This window comes from Pipistrellus hanaki (genome assembly GCF_964339955.1).
Source record: "Pipistrellus hanaki genome assembly, chromosome: 13".
In the NCBI taxonomy this organism is placed as follows: domain Eukaryota; kingdom Metazoa; phylum Chordata; class Mammalia; order Chiroptera; family Vespertilionidae; genus Pipistrellus; species Pipistrellus hanaki.
In genome coordinates, this window is record NC_140515.1 from 29,425,576 (window position 1) to 29,449,302 (window position 23,727).

Genomic DNA, 23,727 nt, shown 5'->3' on the forward strand with positions numbered 1-23,727 from the left:
ACTGAACAGTCATAAACTGACAATGTCATAAACTGACAGCGGAGTGCAGTGATGACAGCGCGGTGCGGGCCACATTGCAAGGCCTGGCGGGCTGGATTTGGCCCGCGGGCCGGATTTGGCCCGCGGGCCTTGTGTTTGACACATGTGCTCTATCCACTGAGCCAAACCTGTTCTTACCCGATGAGGAAGCTGAGGCTTGGAGGGGAAAGGGCCTGGCCAAGGGGTGAAGCTTGGTCCAGGGTAGCGCCCCCCCCTGCCCCCCCCCCGCCCCCCCGCAGTTCCCATGGGCCGGAGGGGGCAGCTGGGCCCGGGGGCTTACGTGAGCTCGGTGCAGGGCTCCGTGCTGTTCAGCAGGACCTGGAGCTCGGAGCCCACGTGGAGGTCGCTCCCGCGGATGGTGATCCTGGTGCCCCCCGCCTTGGGGCCCACGGCGGGCTCCAGCGAGTGGACCAGGGGCAGCTGTGGGGTGGGAGGCAGGTGGTCAGGCCTGGAGCCCGCCGCGGAGTGAGCCTGGCTGGGTGGCTGGGTGGGCGGGGCCGTGGGCGGGGCCTCCCTTACCACGTAGGAGAAGCGCTCCCGCGACTTGCCCTCCTTGGACACGTTCACCGTCACCACGTCGGAGAAGGCCCCCGGGGCCGGCCCCGTGGCGCACACAATCCTGGGGGAGGCAGCGGGGTCAGGAGAGCTCCGGCCGGCGGGGCGTGGGGCCCACCAGGCACCGCCCCGTTTCTCCCCCGGGGACAATGTCCCCAATGGCACCCCAGGATGTGTGCGCTCCCATTGCATTCAATCACCTGATTCTCCCACTCCCAGCCGGGGCTGGCATTCAACTGGGACACGCCTGAGGGCATTACCCCCCTCCCTGCCCCCCGAGTTCCCTACCAGTTGGAAAACAACCACTGAGCCCCCCCAAGTATAAGGTGACCAGACGTCCCGCTTTTGGCGGGACAGTCCCGATTTTTAACTAAAAATCGGGACTGTCCCGCCAAAAGCGGGACGTCTGGTCACCTTACCAAGTGTCATCCTGGCTGTTCCCAGAGACACACACACCCCCCCACACCCCCCCTCTGCCTATAATTTTCCCACAATTCTGCAAGAATAGGACAAGGGGTCAGACAAGACAGTCTCTTAGACACTTGAAAGTTCTGTGACCCACAGAGCATTCGCTGGTCTGGTGGCCTTCTCTGCAAGCCTGACCTGTGGGCTCCAAAACAACACCCAGTTCATTTACTCCAGGCCCCCAAAGGTGTCCTGGGGTCCCTCGGGCCAGGCCGATGGTGGCAGGCCTGGATCTCTGCACCGCACCAGCAGCCACACCCTCTCTTAACTGCACTTTTTGTCTCTTCACCAGAGCAAGGCCTCTGTGGAAGCTGGACTGATCTAAACCCGTGGTCGGCAAACTGCGGCTCTTTGGCCCCTTGAGTGTGGCTCTTATACAAAATACCACAGCCTGGGCGAGCCTATTTTGAAGACGTGGCGTTCGAAGAAGTTTAAGTTTAAAAAATTTGGCTCCCAAAAGACATTTCAAATCGTTGTCCTGTTGATATTTGGCTCTGTGGGCTAATCTTTCATAACCTCACTGTATCTTTAATAAAACCGTGTTTTCTTAAACAAAAATTAGCCATGTTTATACTCTATTCTAAACCTGGAATTTTTTCCCCCCCCATTTAACAGTAAATCTTGGCTATTTCTCCCTATCTATACAGATAATATAGATGTACATGAGTTAAAAGAAAATTTTGAATAGTTAATTCACATGGTTTGCCAACTACATGGGAGGGCTCCCCAGAGGAGAGGGCACTGAAGGCTGAGTGGAGTCCCGAGCAGCAAAGGGCATGACGAGTGGTGGGAATGATGGAGCAGGGCCCAGGGGACCTGGGAGTGAGCCACTTCGGGGGCGGGGGACAAGATGTCTGCTGAGGAGGGTGGGATGGCCAAGAGGGAAAGGGGGCAGAGATGAGGTTGACCCTGCCAGGTGGAGGGGGGTGGGGAGGAGGCCAGAGGTCACTCAAACTGCCCGAGGACTGCCCGCCACTCACTCCTCGGACACGGTGTATCTGTCGGCCAGCGGCTCACAGGCCACCCCGCCGATCCACACGCCGCGGGCCACGTCGCCGAGCCGCCGGCCCAGGTTCCTGCCGTGGATGGTCAGCAGGGTCCCGCCGTCCAAGGGGCCGCTCAGGGGCTCGATCTGCCGGGCGACCAGAGAACGGGGTTCTGAGGCCGGGGTGCTGGCAGGGATCCCCGCCACTGCCACAGGCACCCGGGGGGGGGGCAGGCCGTACAGACCGGCCACTTAGGGGAGGCTCAGAGAATGCTGGGATTGCCAGTCACGTCACAGGTCACTGGGGCTGCCAGTGAGGGTGAGAGTGAGGGGGCGTGTGTGTGCATGTGTGTGTGTGTGTGTGTGTGTGTGTGTGTGTGTGTGAGATTAAGCCCACTGGGGTCTGGGGCCACAGAGTGTACGTACACACTCAATGCTATTTGTGGGGTAGGGGTGGGGATGTCCTGAGGGTACACGATCCTATATCCCAGTCAGATATAGGATCTGACCACACGATCCTGCATCCCAGCCAGAGCTGCCTGGGCCTGGGGTGGGCCCCTGACTCAGGCTCAGACCATCAGACCCCTCCCCCGACCCACCAGGCTGAGCAATCAGAATCACTCCCTGAGACGATTTTCTTAATTAAAACGGAGTAACTTGGGAGTAACTGGCACCCTCCGTTGTCACCATGTCCCCTCCGTCCGGCGTCTCTGCCCCCAGCCTCCCAAGGCCCCTGCCCTGCGACTTTTCTCCGAAGTGCTTGCCGCCTCCTGTGTGGAGCTTATTTCCTTGCTCACCCCTAACTAAACCATGCGCCCCGTGAGGGCGGGCACTCGGTTTTGTTCACTGCGATGTCCCCAGCCCTGCAGAGGCCCAGCACCAGGGGTCCAACAGGTAAAGGTGCATGTGTGTGCTGGGCATGTGCAATGTGTGAAACGGCGCACGCGTGTGCTGGGTGTGAGCAGGCACCTGTGCTGTGCAGGAGCGCAGGGGGGTGGGGGGGCTTCCATGGGGGTGGAGGGGTGCTTACCGCCCGGATCTCGGGGGCAGGGCAGGCTCCAGGCAGGGGCTGCAGGGGCCCCCGCAGGCGGCAGCCGTCACTCCACACGCACAGGTGGCCCAGGTCCTCGCGGCCCAGGCACTGAGAGCAGTCGGGGCTGCCCATGGCGCAGTTATAGACCTCCACTGGGGAGACACGGAGGCACGGGTCAGCCCCCCGCGACCGCCGTCCCCTCCACACGCACCCCCTCACCGCGGGTCCCACCCAGAGGCAGGTCCTGTCTCTGAGGGTCCGGACCCCAGGAGGTTCTTAGAACCTCCTCCGAACCTTCTGGGGCCTGTGCTCAGCCCGGGACAGCCACAGCCTCATTAACATCTTCCATCCCCATCTCAGTTCTATCGGACGGGAACTGGGTGTTAGCCCCATCTGACAGACAAGAGACGAGGCTCAGCCAAAACCGGTTTGGCTCAGTGGATAGAGCATCGGCCCGTGGACTAAAAGGTCCCAGGTTCGATTCTGGTCAAGGGCATATATACCTTGGTTGCAGGCACATCGCCAATAGGGGGTGTACAAGAGGCAGCTGATTGATGTTTCTCTCTCATCGATGTTTCTAACTCTCTACCCCTCTCTTCCTCTCTGTAAAAAAATCAGTAAAATATATATATTTTTTTTTTAAAAAAAAGAGAGAGAGAGGTGAGGCTCAGAGAGGTCGAGAGACTGGTCCAGGTCACACAGCCTGTGAGTGACGGAGCTGGGATTCGCACTCGGGTCTGAGCGGGTCTCTTTGCCCCACGGCGGAGCTCTGGGATGCCAGACACACGGAGCCACAGACCCTGGGAGGGGCCCGAGAAGTCCTCCAGAGAGGATTCTCCAGGGCCTCCGTGCGCAGGCGGGACTGAGGCCTCCGGGTGGGGCTGTGGGGAGCCCGTGTCCACTGGGGGTGTCTGAGACTCCCCGTGGACAGACAGGCCTTCGGAGAGCGGATTCACACGTCCGAGGAGAGGAAGGACACCAGCCAGCGTGTGGGGCCAATGGAGCCCCCGGCGCCTGCTAGCTCTGTGTGCGTCACCCCGCCCCCGCAGGAGGCCCCGGGCCCTCCTTTCCCCTGGGGACACGGTGGCCGGAAGGGAAGGGTAAGGACATGTCTGAGGCTACACGGCCATTGGCGTGGAGGTGGCTGAGGACATGCTAGCTGGCCCAGGGTAGCTGCTCAATGCACACGTATGACAATGTCACCACAATAAATCCCATAAAACATTTAAATCATTTTTTCTAAAAACTGATGCCACGGAGTGGAGCCCCAAGCCCACCTATGAGTATGTAAACTGAGGAAAGAGTAAATCTCTGGGTTGCCATTTTTCTTAAATAAGCAAATACTCAGCGACCAGGCGCCGGGTGGCAGGGCTGGCAGCTGAGAGCCTGTGTGCATTAGGGCAGTGTTTCCCAACCTTCTCTCATGATGAGAATCACCTGGTGGAGTTGTTAAAACACAGATTCCTGAATCCCAACTAAGAAGTGCTAAACTAGAATTTTTGGGAACATATAGGTAAAATTGTATACTTAACTAGTGCTCTAACACAGATGTTATATACAGAGCACTAAGTTAGGTATGCAATTTTACCTATATGTTCCCAAAAATTCTAGTTTAGCACTTCTTAGTTGGGATTCAGGAATCTGTGTTTTAACAACTCCACCAGGTGATTCTCATCATGAGAGAAGGTTGGGAAACACTGCATTAGGGAATGGCGGGGAGGGCCGCTGGGGCTGTCCGGGAGCCCTGGAGTGAGACCCCCCGCGGCTGAGCCCACCCAGTGAGCCGGGTCCCCGGGAGCCACGCTGGGGGGGCGGGGGGGCCCTCCAACCTGCCATGGGGTCCGGGCTGTCCAGGAAGCGAGCGGGCCGCCCCTTCAGCTGGAGGCTGAGCGGGAACACCTGGCTCCTCTGGGCCGTGTGCAGCTGCGGAGGAGGGGAAAGCACGGGGGTGTGGGCGCCGCCCGGGCTCCGCGGGGGGGATGCTGGAGACGGCGGGCAGAGCTGCCGGGAACGGGGGCGCAGGACGGGCGGCCAGGCGGAAGGAGACAGTGCAGCACATGGGCTTGTCCCCCCCCGCCCGCCGGAGCCCAGCACTCACCACCACGTGGTTACAGAGCACCGCCGACTCATTCACCCACACGGCCTCAAAGATCTCCTCCGGCCCGAAGTTACACTCCAGGGCTGCGCTCTGTGGGGAATGGGGTGGGTGGGGGGGGAGTCTGGTCAGCACCCCTGCCCTCCAACTCCATCAGCACCTCACGGACACTGCCCGGGAGAGCGGGCTTGGTCCTGCTCTCAGCCTCCGCCTGGGCGGGACCCTCCTCCGGAGCGTCCTTTCTTGCCTCCAGGCCCAGAGCTCGAGGGGGGCGAGGGGGACGTGAACCCCTAGAACTTGGGCCTGTGAGCTCCGTGTCACCAAAAGCTTCCCTCCAACCCCTTATGGCCCAAACGAGAGCCTTTCACTCAGCACGCTTAACACCCCACCCTGTAACACCCACACCGTATACCCCACACCTTAACATCCACACCTTAACACCCTACACCCCACACCATAACACCCCACACCGTAACACCCCACACCGTATACCCCACACCGTATACCCCACACCTTAACATCCACACCATAACACCCCACCCTGTAACACCCACACCGTATACCCCACACCTTAACATCCACACCATAACACCCCACCCTGTAACACCCACACCGTATACCCCACACCTTAACATCCACACCTTAACACCCTACACCCCACACCATAACACCCCACACCATAACACCCCACACCGTAACACCCCACACCTTAACATCCACACCTTAACACCCTGCACCCCACACCGTAACACCCCACACCCCACACCATAACACCCCACACCGTAACACCCCACACCTTAACATCCACACCTTAACACCCTGCACCCCACACCATAACACCCCACACCGTAACCCCCACACCGTATACCCCACACCTTAACATCCACACCTTAACACCCTACACCCCACACCATAACACCCCACACCGTAACACCCCACACCCCACACCATAACACCCCACACCTTAACACCCTACACCCCACACCATAACACCCCACACCGTAACACCCCACCCTGTAACACCCACACCGTATACCCCACACCTTAACATCCACACCTTAACACCCTACACCCCACACCATAACACCCCACACCATAACACCCCACACCGTAACACCCCACACCTTAATATCCACACCTTAACACCCTGCACCCCACACCGTAACACCCCACACCCCACACCATAACACCCCACACCGTAACACCCCACACCTTAACATCCACACCTTAACACCCTGCACCCCACACCTTAACACCCTACACCCCACACCATAACACCCCACACCGTAACCCCCACACCGTATACCCCACACCTTAACATCCACACCTTAACACCCTACACCCCACACCATAACACCCCACACCGTAACACCCCACACCTTAACATCCACACCATAACACCCCACCCTGTAACACCCACACCGTATACCCCACACCTTAACATCCACACCTTAACACCCTACACCCCACACCGTAACACCCCACACCGTAACATCCACACCTTAACACCCTACACCCCACACCGTAACACCCCACACCTTAACATCCACACCATAACACCCCACCCTGTAACACCCACACCGTATACCCCACACCTTAACACCCTATACCCCACACCCCACACCCCACACCGCTGCCCCACAAGCCCATGCCCGGGCAGGCTGCACACTCTGTCCTGCCCTCAGGCCTCTGACCAAGCCCATTCTCCCACCCCGAAAGGCTTCTCTCTCCTGTCACCCAGCAAAACTCCACAGTCTTCAAAATCCAGTCAGATATCCCACATCCCACGCCTTCCCAGACCCCCTCAAACCAGGGGCACCCTCATTCGATCCCTCAGTCAGCAGGAAGCATCTGGTGCATGCAGAGGTTCCAGTGAGCCCTACCGCCTGCTCCCCGCCCTGTACGCCAGGATGCCCTTATCCCCGTGCCCCGGCTCTGCTCCCACCTGTCCCCTCACCCGCCAGCGAGGGCCGGGGCTGGGACTTGATCCCTCTGACACCTGGGGAGCTGACGGCAGGCTCCCCTCTCACAGGCCTGGGTGTGAGTCCCATCTCTGAGACTTCCTAGCTGTGCAACCCTCTGCATGAGCCTTGGCTTTCCAAACTCTGCAACGCAGCAAGCCTCCTTATTCTGCAGGGTTGCTGAGAAAAGTGGAAATTGTATATCTTTAGCAGGTTGTACACTATGGGTGCCTAATATGTGCTGGCTGCTACTAGTGTGCAGAAGGCGCTCGATAAATGATGGATGAATAGACAGGGCCCGAATCCCCAGTCTCATCTTGCCCTGGGCCCAGCACGGGGCTTCTGGGGAGCAGCATCAGCAAATATTTGCCGAGCGAACAAACTCGGGTTTCATGAGTGTTAGGCAGCCACGTGGCAGGACTTCCTGTTTGTCTCCTATCAATGGCAGATGTGACGCCCGAGGAGAAAGCAGGTCAGCAGCCTCTCCCCGGCCCCGCCCCCACCCCCTTCGCTCCGCAGCCAGCCAGCACAGCAAAGTGGCTGCTGACAGGGCTGAGAGCTCACTGGTCCCCCGCGATGCTAAGCGGAGAGGTGGGTCTGTCTGAGTCCCCGAGCTCAGGCCGTGGCCACCTGGGGGCCGGCAGGGCCAGCCTGTCCCGGGGCCCCCAGGCTGTAGGCTCAGCAAACAGGGCTGCTGCTGCAGACCCCAGGCAGGGGGCTCTGCCCACCCCACCCCCAGTGCTCTAGAAGCAGGCCTGAGGGAGGGAGGGCGGTCACTGAGGTCAGAGAAGGAAGACACGTGTCCCCGAAGAGCCGGAAAGCAGCAGCCGGGACCAAACCCGGAGCACGGTGCAGCTTCCGGGCTTCAGGAACCTCGGAGTGAGGGCGGGTTGGTGCAGCCCGGAAAGCTGCAGGGTGCTCCTCAGGGACCCAGACCCCTGGGAGCTCGGGGAGGCTCAGCCCCAAAGGCTGCAGGGCCCCCCCTGCCCCACACAGAGCTCCAGCCCAGCCCCATCCGGGCGCCCGGCACGTGGCCCCCCAGCTTCCCCGTGACAGTGACAGATGGCGAGCACCCAGAGCTGGGGAAGGGGGTGGCTGGCGCGCTGCCAGGACTCATCAACGCTTCCCACCCAGAAGGGACCCAGAAAGGGGCGCCATCCCCTCCCCCAGCCCAGATGGGAAGAGGGGGAAGGGGAGGGGAGGCTGGGTGTGGGGAAGAGCACTCCATCGGGAGTCCAGGGCTAGGGTGCGGGTCTAGCCTGACGCGCTGTGACCCAGGGGTGGCCACGTCCCTTTTCTGAACCTCATCTTCCCCGTCTGGACAATGGGCACGGGGCGGCAGGGGGCTCTCTGGCCATTCTCCTGGCAGCCTCCCCTGGGAGATGTGTTCAGGGTCGCATTTCAGCCTGGGGGTGGGGCAGGGCGGGGCACACATGGGCAGTGCCCACCGTGGGCTGTGGCCCGGCTCTGCCGGGGATCTGGAGAGGGCAGAGGAGTCTGGGGATCCTGGACTCCTAAGCATTCTGATGCCCCGTGGGTCCTGGCCAGGGTTCCCTTTTGGCGGCCTGCTGTCCGCTCGGCCTAGGCCTCACCACCCACTTCCCGTTCCCTTTTCTGTGCAGCCAGGGCGGGGCTCTCTCTAGCAGGACCTGGACACTCAGAGGGAGGACACCGAAACAGGGGTGGCGGGCCCACAGCTCAGGGCCCCGTGGGACGCAGCCCCCCCAGCCTCCGCCCCTCCCACCGGCCCGCCTCCCTCCACTCACCTGGAAGAAGGCGGCGTTGGCCAGGCGCACGGGGATGGTCTGGGAGCTGCCCGTGGGCATGGGCGCCAGGGGCGAAGGCAGGGTCTGGGGGCAGTCCTGAGGGCTCTGCGGGCAAAACACAAGGCGCGGAGCTGGCCGAGAGGGCATTTCAGGAGGGACGGCCACCCGGCCTGCCCGCGCAGGCACGCCGCCCCCGGGAGACACCAGGCAGCGGGTGTGAGAACACACCAGCAACAAGACTGTAAGGTCTGGCAGAAACCGGTCTGGCTCAGTGGATAGAGCGTCGGCCTGCAGACTGAAGGGTCCCGGATTCGATTCTGGTCAAGGGCATGTACCTTGGTTGCGGGCATATCCCCAGTGGGGGTTGTGCAGGAGGCAGATGATCGATGATTCTCTCTCATCGATGTTTCTGACTCTCTATCCCTCTCTCTTCCTTTTTATAAAAAAAAAATCAATAAAATATATATATTTTAAAAAACAAACTGTAAGGGAGTCCCAACCATCTCACTTGATCCTCATGGCAACTCCAGGGGCAGGAAGGAATACCGGCCCCATTTTACAGATGAGGAAAACTGAGGCCCAGAGAGAGGGAAATAGCCTGTTGAGTGGTAGAACTGGATCCCTCCCATGCCTCTTAGAGGCGCCCAGGAAGCTGAGGTGAGGATTAACCCCTGTAAAATGGGGGCTGTGCCCACACCCCAAGACCCCGCCAGCTCTGGAAGCCAGCTTTCAGGTGGCACACATGAACGATTCAGAGAAAAGGAACCCGACTTCTGAATGGCCCATGAGAAACAGGCGCTGGGAAGGCCCTGGTGCCACGGGCTCCGGTGGACAGCCTTCCCGCTGCCTGGGTGCGAGCCACAGCCCTGGGCAGAGGCGCCAGCTCCCAGGATCCCAGGGAGGGCCTGGGCGTCATCGTTCCCATGGCAGAGGTGGAGCCACTGAGGCTATTCCCGAGGTTCATGCCTGTCCAGTGTGGCTCAGTGCTTGAGCGCTGACCCATGAACCAGGCGGTCACGGTTCGATTCCTGGTCAGGGCACATGTCCGGGCTTCGTGCAGGAGACAGCCGATCGATGATTCTCTCTCAGCATCGATGTTTCTCTCTCTCCCTCTCCCTTCCTCTCTGACACTGATGGAAATATATTTTTTAAAAATATATAAAATAAAAAGAATCTGAGGTTCAGAGAGGCGGGGGTGGCCTGAGGTCAGAGGGCAGAACCGGTCTTCGAACTCCCATCTGTCACTCTCAGGCCAAGAAACTGAGGCCCAGGCTGAGGGGCAGAGGCCAGGGGCTGTGTCCACCGTGCCAACTCGGTGGCCTCTCTGAGCTGGGAGTTCGGAGCTCCTCTCCCGCCCCGGTCCCCGCGGTGCCATGTCCTGCCTCCTCACACTCCGAGGCCTGCCGGCCGGGACCCCGAGAGGGGAGCACCCGCAGCCATACACGGGGCCGGCCACCCTTCGGCCCTGGGGCTGCCTGCTTTCTCTCCTGCCCACGTCTGGCTGGGGAAGGTTTGGAAACAGGATGATCCACTGTCACCTTGAGGTCACCAGCCAGGGTCAGAGGCGTCAGGGATGGGGGCTGGAGGCCTGCCCAGGGTCTTTCCTCCTTATCGCTCATCAGGGAGACCTCGGGGTCTGGCACCAAACCAGGCCTGAGGGGATGCCCAGGCCAATAGTAACTAACGGTCACGCTCATGACAGTGCAGCCACTGCTCACACAGACCTCTCTGTGCACCTGGACAGTTCTCGGCACCTGGCCTTATAACCCTATAATTTTACACCCAATCTCCCCTCCCTCCACCCTGGGAAGTAGGTGCTATCGTCACCCCCATGTGGCAGACGGGAAACGAAGCCCAGAGAAGTAGAATGGTTTGCCCGAGAGGGAATGTGCGGCAGAGGGCTCTAGCTGTCCAGGCCAGGAACGCCGCCAGGACGGGTGGGTCTCCATGGGAGCCGCGCCCGGTACAGAGCTCGGGGCCTTGGCTGAAGGAGCGGCACCGCCAGGCCGTGGTGAGGCCTCGGAGCCGGCAGTGCATGGCCGGGAGGGGGGAGCTGGGTCCGGCCCTGTGTGGGCACACACAGTCCGTGGTGAGGCCTCGGAGCCGGCAGGGCATGGCCGGGAGAGGGGAGCTGGGTCCGGCCCTGTGCGAGCACACACAGTCGCTGTCCCTCCCGGAGTCGCCGTCCTGGGCTGTCACGTGTGAACGCCGGGGAATCCCAGGGAATGGAGCGCACATGTTCTCAATTAGGTGTCCCAGCTGCCGCCAGTTCGGCTTTGCAGCTGGCTGGAGACCAGCGGCCCTGTCCCCCAGCTCCGCCCTCCCCATGGGTAGGTGGCGCACAGAGGAGTCTGGGGGTGAAGGTTAACAGAGGGGGGGGCCTCCCATAAGAGACCCTCCACAGGGAATGATGTGGGACCGTCTCCGAGGGGCTCCTGACTCCCCTTGACCCGTATAACCCGGGGCCACCTGGATGTTTGAACCCATTTTACTGCGCAGAACCCAGGCCGAGTGCTGGCTCCGTCCGGCCCTCCCCCGATGCCCCCGCCAGGGTCAGCTCAGCCTCCACGGGGACATCGGGCGTGTCTGCTGCTGGCCTCCGGCCACGACCATCTGCCTCCGACTCTGGCTGGGCCTCTGGGGAAGTTCCCCCAAACCCAGCCCTCTGGTTTGGGAAGACTGACTCGACACCCCAGCCTCAGGGACGGGCGGTGCCCAGGCCACCCTGGCCCCAGCAAGTGGTTCAGAGAGTGCAGGGAATCTGGTTCAGCCAGTGGGACTTCCTGCAGAACCAATGAAAGCTCTTCTTAAAAATAAAAAAATTTTTTAAAAAATCCTCACCTGAAGACTTAGAAAAAGGGAGAGAAGGGGAGGGGGAGGAGGGGAGGAGAGAGGGTTGGAGGGATGGGGAGAGAAACGCCGATGGGTTGCCTCCTGTACATGCTCCGACTGGGGATCAAACCCACAACCCAGGCAAGAGCCCTGACTGGGAGTCAAACCGGCAACCTTTCAGGGCACAGGATGGTGCTCATCCAACGGAGCCACTGGAGCTGGAACCAATGAGATTCGCTCTTCGTGTCTCCGGGGCTAACAGTTGGGGAGCAGCCGGGCCCATCCTGCCCCAGGAGGGATGGCGGCTGAGCCCGGAGCCCACCAGAGGGGCGGGGAGGACCCCGGCCACCTCGCAGGAACCCCTGAAGGTGAGGCCCCCCTCCCGGACCTTTCGCTCACGTGGGCCAGTCCATTCTGTCGGGGCCGAGGCCAGTGTGAGCCAGGGCCTCCCTGCTTGCAACCAAACCAGGCCAAGCGGCTGCTCCCTGTGCTGGGGGAAGCTCAGGGCACAGCCCGCAGGCTCAGGAGGGGCAGGGGGAGTGGGCACCGATGCCGGGCAGCGATGCGGGGAGCCACGACAAGCCCCCGAGAGCCCAGCCTCACAGGGCCTGGCCTGTCCCTCTGCTGGGGCTCACAGACGCTCCCATGTTCCCTACCAAGTTCAAGGGCAGAGAGCTGGTGTCCCGGTGAAGGGGGCACTGACCGGCCCAGGGGCCCTGAACCCCCTGACCTGTTCCCTCTCCCTCCCTGTCCTCAGTCCCCTCCTCCCCCTAACCTGCCCCACATCCCCACCAAACCACCCTCCCAGGGCTCCTCGGGAGGCATCCCTCCAGCTGCCCTCCCTCCCATCTGCCAAAGCTTGCTGCGAAGGCCTGAAGCCACCTCCCTGGGGAGGCCGCCCTCCCTCGGACAATGAAAGTGGAAGAAGTGGCCACATTCCTCACTCTCCTCCCTCCCTGCCCTCCCAGCATCCTCCACGCCCCACGTCCTTCCTCTGGGCCGGGGGGATGGGGAAGTAACCCGTCCCAGCCCAGCACCTGCTTCCCGGGGCACCGCCCTGGCCCGCTAAAGGCCGCCGCCTCCTCCCGGCTCCCGAGGGGTCCCAAGGGTGCTCCGTCCCCCGCTGCCTGCCGCCGCCCCTGCCGCTGCCCACAGGCATGGCGCCTCCACAGCTCGCTGGCGCTCAATTAGAGGGCAAATTGAGCCCTGGTCCGAGCCTCCTGCAGGCCCAGGGAGGGGGCTGCCTCTTCTCCGGCTGGATTACCATAATCCTTCGAGACAGGCCCTCTCGGTGCCCTCACCCTGCCTCCTGACCAGCAGAGCTCAGATCTGGGGAGAGTGGGTCACCAGGGCACCGCCAGAGAAATACCTCCAGGCTGGTGAGCTCCTGGCACCAAGGCCCCTCCACAAAGAGGTCCTCCTGTCCCACCTCGCCTTTAGCTGAGCACCTACTATGTGCCAAGTATGAAGCACCTACTATGTGCCAAGTGTGAAGCACCTACTATGTGCCAAGTGTGAAGCACCTACTATGTGCCAAGTGTGAAGCACCTACTATGTGCCAAGTGTGAAGCACCTACTATGTGCCAAGTGTGAAGCACCTACTATGTGCCAAGTGTGCAACCGGCACCTTCCAGGGGCAGCCTCTGAAATAGGTCCCATTTCACAGACAGGGGAGCAGGCACCGAGAGGCTTGGTGGCTGGCCCAGAACCATGCAGCCTCGACTCACAACTCGGGTCTTGGCTCACGATGGGGAGGGCTGGACTGTGTCTAGCTGGGCTCTTTCCCGGTGCCCGGACTCAGGCACACAATAGACATTTAATAAATGCTACACACGCTGGGTTGAGCCTGGGTTCCCCTCACCCCACCACCCTTCCCGGGGCAGGCGGCCAACACAAATGCTTCCCGCTGGCATTCACGGAGTCCCTACTGTGTGCACAGCCCTGGGTTGGGGGTTGGAAGACGTGGGCCCCAATCAAGAGCAGGAGTCCTGGTCAGTCCAGGCTGGACATGCCAACGTCCTGCAGAGGCGTGGGGCCTCCGCCGGTGTCTCCCGGCACAGGACTCCCCACCACTGCCCCCTGCTCTGCGCGAAGCACGGCTCCTGGCGGATCCCCTCCCTCAAAGCCCCGTGGAGGCTCAGGCCGGAGGAGCTGACGCTGGAAGAGGGTGGCGGACAAGGCTTCAGGGATTCCTGACCAGCTTCTCTGAGTCCACTCCCAAGAGGCTGGGGCTGCCTCCTAGGATCCATGTCCAGTCTGGAGCCCCAGTGACCTCCTCCTGCTGGGGGCAGGGCCCCTGGTGCATATTGGCTACCTTGGTTGTGCCGTCTGGAAAATGGGCAGACACATCCCTTCCCTAGAGATGAACTGCAGGCGGGTACTCTGGACCTCACCCTGGTCCCTTGCAGCCCTCAGACGTAACAGAGGGCCAGCAGCCAGGTCTGACAGGAGGTGAGCCGTGGTCTCAGGACTCCGCCGCCCCCCAGCCTCAGGCCAGTCATCCCACCCCAGCCAACGTCTCAGGAACCCCATCCGGTCATTCCTGGCATTCGGCGTGGAGGGCAAACGTCGGAGGTCACTCTGCGGGAGAACTCACCCCGGACACGACCAAACTAAAGGGATGTCCCGTTTCCTTTTGTCTTTTTCCTCCTGCTCCCCACTCTTCCACCACGCCTGGCCCCGGTACAATTAACGAAGCCTCGCCATCCGAGGCCCCGGGGAGGGCCGCCCACAGCCCGGAGCCCAAGGGACCAGCACGAGCAAAGGAGCCTGGGAGCGTGCGGTCCCTGAGGCAGCGTGCCCTCTCCGCCCGGACCCTCCAGGGCTAATGAAAACATGAACGGTGACGTTAAACCCTCGTCAGTCCGGGCGCGATGACGGAAAGGGGCCCTCCTCCTGCGGGTGGGGGTACACACTGGCTCAGGCTTCCGGAGGGCAGCGGAGCTAAAGGTGTAAAACATACAGCCACACGTTCACCCCAGAAATGCCACGTCTAAGGACTGGCCTGCAGGGAATGCTCCAGGCTGCGCGCCGGGCCCTGGCTGTGTCAGCGCGCAGACGGTCACAGCGGGTCCAACACGGGGACTGGCGAGAGGCGCTGCTATGTGACCGGCCAGCACAGCTGTGCAGTGTGGTGCCAGAGAAGAGCATGTAATGACGCGGAAATGTTTTCAACACATTAAATGAAAGAGAGAGAGAGAGGGAGAGAGAGAGAGGGAGAGAGAGAGAGAGAGAGAGAGAGGGAGAGAGGGGGGGGAGGAGAGAGAGAGAGAGGGCAGCCCCGGGCCCGGCTTACCGTAGGGTTGGGTGAGGCCTCGCACCGGGACTGGTTGGAGACACAGGTGTGCTGCTGGGTGCACCAGAAGCAGGGCCACTGCGTGGACAGGCAGCTGGTGCAGCTGGAGGGAGACAAGGGGACGCTCAGCTCTCCACCCTCCCCTCACCCCTGCCCCTCACCCCTGCCCCCCGGGAGGCAGGTCCCAGCACAAGGGAAGGCCCTTCTCAGCATCGGAGCTGCCAGGAAGGGCTGGGCACGTGGCAGCGTAGTTAAGGTGACCAGATGTCCCGCTTTTGGCGGGACAGTCCCGATTTTTTAACAATGTGTCCCGCGTCCCATGACGTTTTAAAAAAAAAAAGTCCAAAAGATTTAAAAGAATCTTTCCAAAAATCGGGACTTTTTTTAAAAAAAAAAATGCCGCAGAACGCGGGACACATTGTTAAAAACAGGGACTCTCCCGCCAACAGCGGGACGTCTGGTCACCTTAAGCGCAGTGAGTGCCCCCCGTGGGAGGGGTGCGAGAGGGAAGTGGGCAGGCAGAGCCTTGAGGAGACGAAACGAAGAGTAACCAGAGCACTGTTCTCGGCCCCATGCCGGCGAGGGGCTCCAGCACCCAGGCCCGTCGGTGACGGCAGCCCGTTGTCTAACGGAGCTGGCGGAGGGGCCGGCCCACCTCCAGGACGCTATCGCTTTCCCTCCGAAGGCTTCCCCCGGAGCGGGCACCTCCCACCCCGGGAGCCGCCCAGCCCACTCACGCCGCGTGGGGGTACACGTGTCCGACGCGGCTGCAGTCGTAGATGGTGAAGTTGGCCCTGACGATGTTCCGCCCGTTGACCCTCACGGACATCTCCACGGTCACGTGGTCTGGAAGGGATCGGGGGATCCGGGGAGAGACTGACATCAGAGTCTGTGACATAAGGACCCCCCCGCCCATGCCTGAGATCCACCAGGACCCCCAGACGGCTGTCCCACGGCCGGCGGGCGGGCGGACGGATGGACGGACGGACGGACGGACGGACGGAGCGCTCACCGTGGTGCGGCGGGAAGGGCGGGAACTGGTCCCGGGGTAGGAGGTTGCAGTAGGCGATCTGGTTGTCGAAGGCGGGGCCCGGGACGCGGGCCCGGGTGCGGATGCCATTCCCGTAGTCACAGGCCATCTCCATGCCGCTGAGGCTGGGCAGGCTGCCCGAGATCTGGAGGATCATGCCCTGCAGGCGGAGGACCCTGAGCTGGGGGCCGGCCCTCCCCTCACGGCTCCGCCCCCAGCCTGGCACCCCGGAGAGCCGGTGGCGGTGGCGGGTGGCTGGGGCTCGAGGCTGCCGCCTGCGTGTGACCCACCGGGCTTCCGTTCCCCTTTCAGCAAAACGAGACTCATCTCATCTTCCCGGAGCCAAGGAGGCGCCGCACGGTCGGCCGTGACCGCTCCGAGCCCATCCCGAACGCCCTCCCACACCCTCCCGTCCTGCTCTCATCTCAGTGCCCTGGCGCGGGCCGTGCCCTCCACCCGGAATACTCTCCCCAGACACACGACCCGGCTCACCTGCTTCCTATCTCTGCTCAGATGTCACCTTGGCGGCGAGACCCCCCATCCTGATCTGCTCTAAAATGTCCACACCCCTGCCGAAACCGGTTTGGCTCAGTGGATAGAGCATCGGCCTGCGGACTGAAAGGTCCCGGGTTTGATACCGGTCAGGGGCATGTACCTTGGTTGCGGGCACATCCCCAGTAGGGGGTGTGCAAGAGGCAGCTGATTGATGTCTCTCTCTCATCGAAATATTTAAATAAATAAAAATAAATAAAATAAAATGTCAACACCCCTGACTCCATCTCCCTCCCCCGCTTCTCTGTTCCGCTCTCTTCCCCACAGCACGTATCACCATCCTGACAATCTGTCTTGCTCCTTTTCTCTCATCCCGTGAACATGTCCGTCCCTCAAGGGCCAGGGCTTTGTCTGAAACAGGTGACAGCTGAGGGCACCCAAGGCCGGAGAGGCCACTGAGAGGGCAGGCTGGGTGGGCCTCGGGCTTCTGTCCCTCCGCCCCAGCTCTCCGCCAGGTCCGAGGCCTCCTGCCCCAAGGCTGCCCGCTGTGGGCGGGGCAGGGCGGGGCTGAGGGCGCTCTGGGCCCTCCTGGGCACAGGCAAGCGGGGAGCCACTTACACACACACACACACACACAAACACACACACACACCCCGCCACAGCCACCTGTTCCTGAGAATGAGAAACGGCGGCCTGGCACCCGGTGGTCCCTGCTCCCCCTCCCTCGTTCTGGGGCTGGAGAAACAGGGATGTAACGAGCACCCACCGCACAGAGATCCGTGGGGCCGCCCGGAGGTGACCCTCACGCACGCAGCACATCCTGGCACCCGGTCAGGGCTCAGGCAGCCCGGCCCTCCTCCCGGCGTCCCTCTCTCCAGGTCCCAGGGGCAGGAGCCCCCGCCTCTCCGGGCTCAGGTGCCAGGAGAAGGGCAGCTCCCCACCCTGCACCCCCACAGTGGGTCCTGCCCCCCCCCCCCCACACTCACTGCGTACTCCCGGCGCACATCGATCTCGGCGGGCAGGAGCGTCATGGCGGGACAGCGGCCGGGGCCCTCGCTGGCGCTGGTCCAGAAGTGCGGCTGGCTGGAGTTGGCGCAGTCCTGCTGCAGGGTGCACCTGGGAGGAGGGACCCGCGTCAGGCCCCACGGGGCTCCTTTCCTGCTGCAGCCTCCCGGCCCGGCCCCTGCCCCTGGCCCTGCCCCTGCCTCTGGCCCAGCCCCTGCCCCTGCCCCTACCCCTGGCCCAGCCCCTGCCCCTGCCCCTATCCCTGGCCCTACCCCTGGCCCAGCCCCTGCCCCTGCCCCTACCCCTGGCCCTGCCTCTGGCCCAGCCCCTGCCCCTGCCCCTGGCCCTGCCCCTGCCCTGGGCCCAGCCCCTGCCCCTGCCCCTGCCCCTGGCCCTGGCCCAGCCCCTGCCCCTGGCCCTGCCCCAGCCCCAGCCCCTGCCCCTGCCCCCGCCCCTGCCCCTGCCCCTGGCCCTGGCCCTGGCCCTGCCCCTGCCCCTGGCCCTGCCCCAGCCCCTGCCCCTGCCCTGGGCCCAGCCCCTGCCCCTGGCCCTGCCCCAGCCCCAGCCCCTGCCCCCGCCCCTGCCCCTGGCCCTGGCCCCGGCCCTGCCCCAGCCCCAGCCCCAGCCCCAGCCCCTGCCCCTGCCCCTGCCCCTGGCCCTGCCCCAGCCCCAGCCCCTGCCCCTGCCCCTGCCCCTGGCCCTGCCCCTGCCCCTGCCCCTGCCCCTGCCCCTGCCCCTGGCCCCGCCCTGCCCGGGCCTCACCGTGTCTCCAGGGCACACCAGCCGCAGTAGGCGTCGGCCGCGCCCACGCAGTCCCCACAGGTGGCGTGCACGGCACAGGCCGCGACCTTCACCCGGACCATCTGGAGGCAGAGGCAGGCCCCGCTCAGCGAGCTGCCCGCCCGCCCCGGGGCCCTGAGGGGCGGGGAAACCGAGGCTCGGCATTCTAACGGGGGTAACGGGGGCACACGGCTTCCCTGCACGGGGCGGTGAGGACTGGGTGCTCCTGGCGGGAGGAACAAGGGCCAGGCAAGCAAGACGGCTCAGCCCACCCCGGGACCCCGCCAGGCCGGGCGCCGGCCTCACCTGGTGGGACGTCATGAGGTACAGGTAGCCGGGGTCCGCCGGGTCAAACTGCATGACGTGGTGCACGGGCTCCCCGTAGGCCACCGTCACCACCCGCCTGCTGACCACCTGCATGCTCTCGTTCAGGTTGATCTGGGGGGGGGGGGGGGGGTCCAGGGTGATGGTGTGAGGGAGGGGGCGGGTAAACGCAGGGGAGCGGTCACCTGGCGGAGGGGACCTGACCCAGGCCCGGGGCTCAGCCTCCCCATCCTCTCGGGCCCCCAGGACTGGGGGGGGGGGGGGGTCACAGACACGGAGGCGATGGGCTCGGCGCCACACGTTGGCCTCTGCGGTGCTCCTGTCAGGAGCCCCCTCTCTGCTCCTCACCAGCACGTCCCACCCCGTGGACACGGGCGGGCTCACAGCTACAAACGTTCTCTGGGAGGCTGCCTGGCGTCACGCCGAAGAGCGGGAACTTGGGTTTGGGCTCTGCCTTTGACGTTTACAAGCTGTACGACGGACACGCTGTCCAAGGCACTCCCCGTCTCCGGGCCTCGGTGTCCTGAGCTCAGGGGGCTGACGGCACCTGCCCCACAGGGCTGTGGGGAGCACCGGATGAAAAGATGCCAGTGGGGCCAGACTGCTCATTCCTCCCCGCGCGAGCACCCATTTTGCAGATGAGGAAACTGAGGCTCACGGAGGCCGAGGGACTTGGCAGGCATCATAAGATGAAGATTCCTCAGGGTCATGATACAAGCCTCGGCCCAGAGTCCAAGGCTGGAGCTGGGTCATGGGGTCCAATGTCCAGGCAGGAGGACAACCAGGATTCGCTGGGGCCTGGAAGCTTCTCTAGCTGAGGGCCCCTCTGGAGGTCCCGCAGAGCCCCATCAAACTGCTCTTTTTTCGACTGGCCTCCCTCCCTCCCAGCATGCTGCCCCCAGGCCGGGGCTCCGTCCTCTGCGGGCTCTAAAACCTTCGGCGAGTCCCTCCTGATGATGCAATAAGCTTGTGCAAGCCCTGATGATCTGACCCAGCTCACCGCCAGCCTCGTCTCTGCTCACTCAAGCAACTCACAGATTCCACGTCCAGGCCTTTGCCCCGCTTGTGCTCCTTCTGGAATACTCTCCCCTCCCACCACGTGCACATGAGACCAACCTCTGCTCTCCCAAGGTCACCCCCAGGAAAGCTGCCCGCATGCCCTCGACACACCAAACTGAGATTAACTCTCTCCCCAGGCTCCCACCGGCCTTTTTCCAGCCCCCGAGGCATCGCCAGTCCCAGGGGGCCTGCTGGCAGAGTCTGTCCAGGGCAGCTTGGCCTCAGTGTGCTGCCCCCAGCCCCACCCCCTCGCATCCAGCAGACATTCAATTCATTTCCACTCCTCCACGTGTTTGCTGAGCGCCTCCCGTGCTCCAGGGCCTGGGCTGGGCGTTACGATCTGAAGCCCAGGCTGGCAGGAGACAGGTCCTCAGGGAGCAGGGTGGTGGTGAGGAGGTGGGCTGAGGGGCAGTGTGGGCTCTGGCCCAGCTCCTGCTGTGTGACTTGGGGGCAACTGTTTTTCCCCTCTCGGAGCCTCCGTGTCCCCGTCTGTGAAATGGGAACCACGGCGCTGCCGCCCTTGCAGGGGTGGAGAAATTAAAAGAGGTGATGTGGCCGAAACCGGTTTGACTCAGTGGATAGAGCATCGGTCTGCAAACTGAAAGGTCCGGGTTCGATTCCGGTCAAGGGCATGTACCTTGGTTGCGGGCATATCCCCGGTGGGGGATGTGCAGGAGGCAGCTGGTCGATGTTTCTCTCTCATCGATGTTTCTAGCTCTCTATCCCTCTCCCTTCCTCTCTGTTAAAAAAAAAAAAAAAAAAAAATCAATAAAATTTGTTTAAAAAAAAAGGTAATGCCCATGATGTGCCCTTCGAGGCTGGGTAGACAGTGGGTGCCTAATAAGTGCAGCGTTGTGGACAGGGCATAGGGGAGACTCCTTGTTTCCCACACACAGAGGCATCATCGCGGGAGACTCAGACCACAGTCCTGGACGGCCCGGTTCATTCTCCACGTGACAGACAAGGACACGGAGGCTCACGCAGGACACACAGCCGGGAGTGGCAGAGCCGGCATCCAAACCCACGTGTCTGACCCCACACCACGAGCCCTGCTGTGCAAGGACCTTCCGTGGGGGGACGGGGGAGGGGGGGCTTCAGAGGCTGACGACAGCCCCCCACACCTGGCATCTCCCCAAGCAATTCATGGTCCAGCGAGGGTCCCAGGGCCAGGGGGGCTGGGCTCCGGACCCCCCTGCACCCCCGCCCCCGCCCGCGGCGTCTGCCTGGGCAGCGGAGGGAACTGGCTTATCGGATCTGAGTCAGTTAGGGGAGCCTGCCAGGCAGCTGACTTCCTCGGCCGGCAGGGAGCTGGAGGGGGCTGAGGGGGAGGGGCAGGTCTGGGCTTCCCCGAGGAGCCCCCGTGGGAATCAGATCCCTCTCACCCTCCCGAAACCTCAGGCCAGGTGTTCTCACCCCTGGAAGCCAGTCACCTTGGGGGTGGGGGTGGGGGTGAGGGAATTGGGATGGGAGCCCCCGCTTGCCAGGCGGTGGCCTTCCCCCATCAAAGCCTCACAACCGTCTCCAGGGGCGGGGCTCCCAGCCCTTACGGAGGGGGCACGGAGGCCCCGAGAAAGGAGACGTGTCGCCCAGAGTCGGACAGCCCGAACGTGGCCGAGCCCAGAGCCCTGGATGCGGCTCCCTCTGCCGCGGAGGGAGGGCTGGCCCCTGGCCGCCGGCTCCCTCCTCGCACGACAGGGCGCTCACTGTCCTGAGCGGGAGGGGCAGGAACAGATGTGAAAACGCTTTGTGAGCTGCGAAGGGCAAGGCGAATCGGAGGACGTGGAGGCTGATCCTGGGCCTCGGCCTCCTGCTCCCGCTTCCCTCCGGGCCTCCCCTCCGCCCCTGGGCCTCCCCCGAGCCCCACCTTGAGCAGCCGCCCGCTGGCGGTGCCCAGGAAGACCACGGTGTAGTTGCTGACGCTGGCCACGGCCACGGAGGAGAGGCCCGGGGCTCGGAACACGGGCGTGGCCTTCAGCGGCTGCAGGATGGACAGCGGGTGCTGCAGGTGGGCGGCTCCACAGTCCAGCTGCTCCGGCTGCAGCTGCAAGAGGAACGGCACATGAGCCCTCGGCTCCAGGGCCTCCGCCCGCCCCGGCCCGCATGGCGGTGTCTCGGGGCTCAGCATCGGAGCCTGGGAGTCTCACTTCTGCTTTACAGGCCCAGGTCCGGGCTGAGCCCCAGATACAAGCGGAGCCCCATCCCCGGCCCCAGATGGACCCCTGACCTTGGCTTTAGTCACAAAATTTCCCCCAGATGATGTTTCAGGTACATAGCAGCCACACGGGGAAAGTGGAGGGGGTGAGAAGGGCTGGCAAGGGGACAGGGCAGTGTCCAGGGGGCCAGGGAGGGTGGGACAGGGTGAGGCTTACACCCCCTCATGCCCATGTAGTAACAGCCTGGCAGAGCAGAGGAGCCCACACCAGGCCCATCCTCTGCCTCAACTTACCCTCTTGCCTCAGCTACATCCCCACAGCAACCATGGGGTACCCTCCTCCCAGAGCCCCCGCTCTGACCCCAAATCCCCAGCAGCTCACAGGACTCCAGGTGGAGGCCTCCGCTCCCCTCCAGCACACATCACTTCCTCCACCCACATCACAGACGGGCAAGTCAAGGCTAGATGTCCCCACACCCCCAGCCCCGTCATCCAGTTCAGTCCCGTGCCACCTGGGTGAGCAAACCAGCCCCGCCTCCCAGGAGCACCACAGCTGCGGCTTCTGATCCCATCCCCCCGCCATTTCCCGGACGTGCCCCCCTCCCCCACCCTTCCCCGGGTCTAGGGGGTCCTTTCAAAGTTGCCAAAAGCACAACGCAGGCCCCTGGGAAGCGCCTCGGAGGAGATGACTGTGCACAGCCACAGGACGCAGGTGCCCGCACAGCTCTGACGGCCGGACGGGGGACACGGCCTCAGGTCTGACAGGACTGAGCACGCAAACTACATCAATCCCGGCCCAGGGCCCAGGAAAGCCACGCCCACCCCTTCGCGCCGCACACGCCGGCACTGACTATGACAGAAGAGTTCACGGGATGTCAGAGCCATTTTGGTAAAAACAGACACATAAACAACGAAGGAAAAGTCATACCAGTAAACATGCCGGGTTTACTGGGATGAGCAGACAGCGGGCCAGGCCGGGGCATCAATTCCCAGCATCCCGCAGGCCCTCTGAGGCCACACGTCACAGATGGGGAAACTGAGGCTCGGGATCCCCCAGCGGCAATGCCGCAGACTGGAACGGGCAGCAGACCTGACCTCACCCTGGCCGGGCTGTGGCGTCAGAGGCTCTGAGCAGGGACACAGAAGGTCACAGCGTGGACACTGCTGTAAGGTATGGCTCAGGGCGGCTTTTTTCTCTTTTTCTCTTATCTGTGCTTTTTGCAAACCTAAGCCCTTGACTGTGCGCCTGTGTGGTGTTTGCACAAAAGCTCAGCCAGTTTTTTTCAAAAGAAAACAATAAATCCCGGGTCCTTCTGTCCTTGAGCAAACAAACATCGCTGTGGCCTCATGGGCTCCTAGGTGAGGGCCGCTTCTCAGCACAACTCCGGAGAGGTCGAGCCCAGAGTCTAGAGATGGGGGTGGGGCTGGGGTCCCCTGGGTAAGAACCCATAAGCAGGGGGCAGTCCTGCACGGGATGGCCGGAGGTGACCTGAGCAAGTCACTTCTCCGAGCCTCAGTATACTCAACTATAAAATGGGTGCATCTCGCCAAAACTGGTTTGGCTCAGTGGACAGAGCGTCGGTCTGTGGACTGAAAGGTCCCGGGTTCGATTTTGGTCAAGGGCATGTACCTTGGTTGCGGGCACATCCCCGGTAGGGGGTGTGCAAGAGGCAGCTGGTCGATGTTTCTCTCTCATCAACGTTTCTAGCTCTCTATCTCTCTCCCTTCCTCTCTGTAAAAAATCAATAAAATATATATTTTTTTAAAAAATGAAAAATAAAATGGGTGCATCTCTAGCACCTCTCTCTATAGGGGCTGGGATAAGATAACGCATTGAAAAGCACACCCAGCAGGTCTGG

General features: G+C 62.6%; 1 protein-coding gene across 1 annotated transcript in view; it reads right to left on the minus strand.

Annotated features, from left to right (window-relative positions):
• The window catches only part of PLXND1 (plexin D1), a 60,908-nt gene that overhangs the window by 18,182 nt on the left and 18,999 nt on the right, over window positions 1-23,727 (minus strand). Inside the window, exons 2-15 of the mRNA XM_084902552.1 lie at window positions 21,581-21,757; window positions 18,640-18,771; window positions 18,316-18,416; window positions 17,535-17,664; window positions 16,039-16,216; window positions 15,764-15,872; window positions 15,027-15,129; window positions 8,900-9,004; window positions 5,176-5,265; window positions 4,907-5,000; window positions 3,075-3,229; window positions 2,040-2,191; window positions 559-658; window positions 320-459 (exon numbers count right to left, since the gene is read on the minus strand). Coding sequence (XP_084758678.1) covers window positions 320-459; window positions 559-658; window positions 2,040-2,191; window positions 3,075-3,229; window positions 4,907-5,000; window positions 5,176-5,265; window positions 8,900-9,004; window positions 15,027-15,129; window positions 15,764-15,872; window positions 16,039-16,216; window positions 17,535-17,664; window positions 18,316-18,416; window positions 18,640-18,771; window positions 21,581-21,757 — 1,766 coding nt within the window. The remainder of the gene's footprint in view (window positions 1-319; window positions 460-558; window positions 659-2,039; window positions 2,192-3,074; window positions 3,230-4,906; window positions 5,001-5,175; window positions 5,266-8,899; window positions 9,005-15,026; window positions 15,130-15,763; window positions 15,873-16,038; window positions 16,217-17,534; window positions 17,665-18,315; window positions 18,417-18,639; window positions 18,772-21,580; window positions 21,758-23,727) is intronic.